The sequence below is a fragment of the Palaemon carinicauda genome, chromosome 10 (assembly GCF_036898095.1).
Source record: "Palaemon carinicauda isolate YSFRI2023 chromosome 10, ASM3689809v2, whole genome shotgun sequence".
Classification (NCBI taxonomy): domain Eukaryota; kingdom Metazoa; phylum Arthropoda; class Malacostraca; order Decapoda; family Palaemonidae; genus Palaemon; species Palaemon carinicauda.
In genome coordinates, this window is record NC_090734.1 from 162,425,675 (window position 1) to 162,430,743 (window position 5,069).

The 5,069-nt window shown below is 49.7% G+C and overlaps 2 protein-coding genes across 2 annotated transcripts in view; both read right to left on the reverse strand.

Moving 5' to 3' along the window:
* Positions 1-363, reverse strand: part of LOC137648361 (uncharacterized) — an 840-nt gene extending 477 nt beyond the window's left edge. The window contains exon 1 of the mRNA XM_068381289.1: positions 1-363. This exon is cut by the window's left edge and continues 477 nt beyond it. Coding sequence (XP_068237390.1) covers positions 1-363 — 363 coding nt within the window.
* A 112-nt stretch (positions 364-475) lies between these two features.
* Positions 476-4,075, reverse strand: LOC137648362 (uncharacterized). The gene is made up of 2 exons (XM_068381291.1): positions 2,967-4,075; positions 476-2,582 (listed from the first exon to the last, which is right to left on the reverse strand). Exons 1-2 carry the CDS (start codon positions 4,073-4,075, stop codon positions 476-478), a joined length of 3,216 nt encoding a protein of 1,071 aa, XP_068237392.1.
* Positions 4,076-5,069: the final 994 nt, after the last annotated feature.

Genomic DNA, 5,069 nt, shown 5'->3' on the forward strand with positions numbered 1-5,069 from the left:
GAGACAGGCCACTGTGAGGGCTCTTCGGACGGACCTGATCAGACGTTCCCACACTCCGCCGAAGTGTGAGGCATGTGGTGGATGAAATTTCCACTCTATGCCTCGGATCGAGAGTGTGTCTCTGATTTCTCCTTCATTGAAGCGCTGGAGAGCTTCTATTAGCTCTCGTTCCGTGGCCACAATGTTGGTCCCGTTGTCGGACCACATTCTCTTGATAGGCCCCCTGCGAGCGACGAAACGCCTGATGGCATTTACGAAGGAGTCTTGTTCCATTGTATCGATCACTTCCAGGTGGACTGCTCGCGAGGTAAGGCACATAAAGATAGTGCCCCAACGCTTCACTGTGGACCTTCCTTGCTTCATTAAGAACGGTCCGAAGCAGTCCAACCCAATGTTAGTAAAGGGGGGGTTCATCTGGACAAAGCCGGTCAGATGGCAGTTCAGCCATCACCTGAACTACAGGACTATGACTTAGTCAGCGACAGACCAAGCATTCTCGAATGACAGTCTTGACTATCGCATTTCCGCGGATGATCCAGTAGGACTCGTGCGTGGCTCTCACCATAAGCTTGACCGCCCGAGAACTGCTGGGTAAGATGATCGGATGTTTGGCCGTATCTGCCAGTGTTGATTTCTGCAATCGACCACCAACATGGAGCAATCCATCCTCGAGAAATGGTCTCAGCTTTATTAATTTACCAGACCTCTTCAGCGATCTTCCCTTCTTCGAGAGGGTGCTTAACTCATCTTCATACTCTTGCCTTTTGGTTAGTCTCCAGATCAAATTCTCTGCGGTACGCAGCTCCGCACTCGAGAGTGCGTCGCCGCTGTATGGGGGAGCCTTCTGCGTGTGGCGGATAAATCTTATCATCCACGCGAGGGTTCTGACAAACTTCAACCAAGAGGAGAATCTTGTCGCTATTGATTCAATAAACGTTGGTTCTTTCTTCGTTATATCGAAGACGGGAGAAGTCTTCACTTCGACGTCTGGATCAAGCTCTCCTCTGACCACGTCTTCGGGCATGGTTGGCCCGTAAGTTTCATCCATCTTGAGGAAATCTAGTCCTAAAAACCACAAAGATGACTGGAGGAAGTCACCGACAGAAAGGCAACGTGACGAGAGGTCTGCTGGGTTCGCAGTAGTATTTATGTATCCCCACGCCATAATATCGGATGTATCCCTAATGAGATTGACCCTATTGTACACGAAGGTCTGATACCTCGCAGTCGGATTTCTGAGATATTTCAGCACTGACGTGCTATCAGTCCAGAAGACTGACGCGGCCAGTTTCAGATCGAGCTCAGTCTTCAGCTTTGAGTCCATCTGTGCAGCGATAGCAGCCGCCGTCAGCTCAAGACGATGGATGGTGGTCCTTTTCAGAGGGGGGACTCTTGCCCGTCCTATGACGAGAGTGCAATGAATCTTTCTGTTGACACCAACTACATGCAAGTAAGAGACTACACCATAGCCTGTCTGACTTGTGTCTGCAAAGTGGTGCAGCTGAAGGGTGTCAACATCTTCGAAGTCTGGTGGTATGAAGGACCTTCGCAGTTGGAACTCTTCCAGTTGTGGTAACTGCGCGAGCCAGGTCTTCCATCGAACAAGTTCATCAGCAGACATCTCCTCTTCCCACGAGAGCTTCCTTAGGCACATTTCTTGCAACAGGATCTTCGCGATCAAAGGGACTAGGGATAAGTAGCCCAAGGGGTCGTAGATCGATGCAACAACAGAGAGCACACCACGTCGGTTGAAAGGCTTGTCATTAAGGATGATTCTGAACGTGAACACGTCTATGCTCATATTCCAATGGATCCCCAGGGCTCTTTCAGGGAACAGCTCATCTTTATTCAAGTCTAAGACAGCCACAGAGTCGTCTCGTTCTTCTCCGGGGGTCGCAGCTAGAATTCGCTTACTGCTTGAGGTCCATTGGTTAAGACGGAAACCTCCATCCCCGCACAGGTTGATCAGATCTCTGGTCAGTTTGATGCATTCTTCCTCATCGTCCATCGCCTTAAGAAGGATGTCGACGTATAAGTTGCAACGTATAGAGTTGGAAGCTTCTTCGTTACACTTGCTTCCGAAGTCCAGGGCCGTTTTGCGTAAGCAGAAGTTATTGACGCTCGGCGATGATCTTGCGCCAAAAACGTGGGACATCATTCTGAAGACTCGCAGTTCTTTGCTGGTGACACCTTCTGGCCACCAGAAGTACCTCAGGCAGTCTCTGTCCTCTTCAGGTTCCTTCACTTGATGGAACATCTCCTGCACGTCTGCAGTGATGGCATGTTGACCCTCTCTAAAGCGCCGGAGAACACACGTCAGGATATTGGTGAGGTCGGGGCCTTGCATCAGATGTTCGTTGAGAGATGTTCCTCGGTGCCTTGCCTCCAATCCGAAGACCACTCGGTCTTTCTGTTTGACAGGATGCCTGACAGAGTGGTGCGGCATGAGCCATATGCGCCCGTCCTTCCTGTCTAGCTGATTTACAGGAACCCTTTGGGCATAGCCCTTATCAGTATATTTCTCAATCTGAGCTACGTAGGATGTCTTGTAAGCTTCGTCGTTGTCTAGTCTTCTTTTCAAGCTTCGGGCTCGTCAAATTGCCATATTCATATTATCAGGTAGAGGAGTAGAGTCCTTGAATGGCAGCTTGGCCATGTACTTTCCATGTCGATGCTGTGTCGTGTTATTCAAGGTGGCCTAGAATCTCTTATCCTCTAGGGAATCTTCCAATCTGAAAAGGGATTCCTTTTCGAAGAAATCTCGATTAAAATGACTCTGCAGTGGGTCTGTTAAGTCTTGAGGGTCAAATTTTTTATGAACATGATGCACGGGTGAGACCTCTGATGCAGACCGGTCTACAGTAGTACCGAAAGCCACACAACCAAGCTTGGTTAGGTAGGCGGATGGCTCGTTGGCAGTGCCGTGGCGTTGTTCCAGAATGACTCAATTCATGGTCGTGTCTAACCCGATCACGAGCTCGACCTGTTCGTGGTCCATTGGCATGCTTTGCAGCTCTACGTCTGCCATGTGTGGCCATCTCTTCAGCCAGTCCGAAGGCATTATGTAGTCCGTTGACACATTAATTTTATCAGTAACAAAGACTTCTTTTACTCTTTCTTCCTCCTCACCTCCGTTGATGTTACCAAGGGTGAGTTGGACCACTTTTTTGTAGGCGAACGTACCGGCCTCTGTCACCATGGTCTGGTTGCAAGGCCTTCCCGTTACACCTAGCCGATCTATTAGGCTCCTTGCGGCTAACGTGGGTGCGGCTCCTCCATCTATGAAGCCGATCGTAGTGCACGTTCCATTCACCAAGACTAGGATGAGCTTCAAAATTGTACGACCATCCGGTCGTCGGTCAGTGGACATAGCGTGTACATGCCCCGTCGTCGCAGGAGTCCCAGCCTTTGGAGCGGTTTCGGTGTTAGTTCTATCAGGCGGTGCATTGCTAGTCGTCCCGGCCCCCGCTTTAGGCTTGTCAGATGTCTTGGACACAGTTGCTCTCATCGAGTTTGCACTTTCCCTTGGAGGGGTTATCGTCACATAGTTCAAGAGCGTGTGATGCGTCCCAAAGCCGCACTTGCCACACGTGGATTCTTCTTCACAGGCTTCGTGATTGTGCGCGACATTTAGGCATCTGAAGCAGAGTTTGGCATCCACCACAGCATTCCAGTGGTCATCCAAATTGAGGCTTTGAAATCGGTGGCACGACTGAATTCCGTGCTTATTTTTCTTGCAGTATACGCAATATATCCCATTGTCGGAAGGAGAGCTGTGGTGAGCAGGAAAGGCTTTAGCTTTAATTGGCTTGCTCGTGCCCTCAGGTTTGGCCTTGGATGGACAACGGTCGCACTCGTAGTACTTCAGTTCTTTAGCAACCAGTGCCTGTCTCTCCACAAAGGTGATCAGGGCTGGAAGCTTGTGTTCGTGTTTCAGGTACTTTGAGACCCATCTTAACCGAAGAGGATGAGGGAGCTTTTCCACTATCTTTCTCATAGTTTCTTGCAGCTCAATTCTAGTGTAATTTGCACCCAGTGCTGCCTTCACTTTCTTTAGGTAAGAAGCGTAGTTCATTAACCCTTCGCTTTCACCTGCTGGGATTTCCTTCCATTCGAGAAGCTTACGAATAAAAGCTTCAGTAGCATCGACTTCTCAGCCATAGAATTCACTCAGCTACTTCCAAGCTTCATCGTACCCAATTGTCGGTGACAGGTGCAAGCAGTGCTCAACCAGGTTTCTTGGAGGCCCATCTAAGATATGATACAAGTGGTTCAGCCTGCGCTCGGGGTCTGAGGAATTGTTCTCAATGTGCCATTTGAAGTACATCTTGAACCAGTTAAATTTGGTGAAGTCGCCTCCAAAGCGCACATGTTTAGTAGGTGGTAACAGCGATGTCCGCGCCAACTCATTGCTGCTAGCAAGAATGCATTCGAGTGCCTTAAGCACTCGAGAGTTGTTGGCCAAGGGGTCAGTGACAGAGGGTTCAAACGTGGCATGTCATGGTCCGAAAGGAGTTGAGGTGGGATCCAATGACCGTGAGTGGATTTCATTTGGGTGTAGAATGGCATTCTGGTCCTCTTGAATGTTCTATAGGGTCCATTGTCCGCATAGCACTTGGGTCATTCTCGTGGTGGTGGGCGACACTTAGCCTCCATTGATTGATCTTCAACTCATGTTCAGTCTCCACGGCCTATACTCTGGGAACTCTCACGCTTCTAGCATGTGAAGACACTTCCGAACCCCATTGCGACTCTCCTGCCTCCAATCTAATTTCGTATTCAAGTTTCTGTCTCTGAACCTTGAGCTCTGCCTCCAGCAATGCAGCTTCCGCTAGCCCTCTAGCGGCCCGATCCTCGGCATCTCTCTGAGCAGTGAGATCATCGGCTTCAGCTTTCTTCTTGCCTGCACGTTGTTCCGCTTCTAAGCGTGCCTTCAGTTGAACCTTGGCTAAGTTAGCTTGCGCTTCAAACAGCTTTCGGCGAACCTCGCTTGTGTCGCTCTTGGATGACGTTCTTGATTTTAATGATCTCTCCGACATGATGACAATGTTCCCAGCTCGGCGTCAACG

Excerpts from the sequence above, each read along its gene's own strand:
- LOC137648362 (XM_068381291.1), bottom strand. The coding sequence starts at position 4,075 with ATGAACTACGCTTCTTACCTAAAGAAAGTGAAGGCAGCACTGGGTGCA. Across the intron at positions 2,583-2,966 it reads CAGGTCGAGCTCGTGATCGG|CTTGAAAAGAAGACTAGACA; the intron begins GTTAGACACGAC and ends ACGAGCCCGAAG.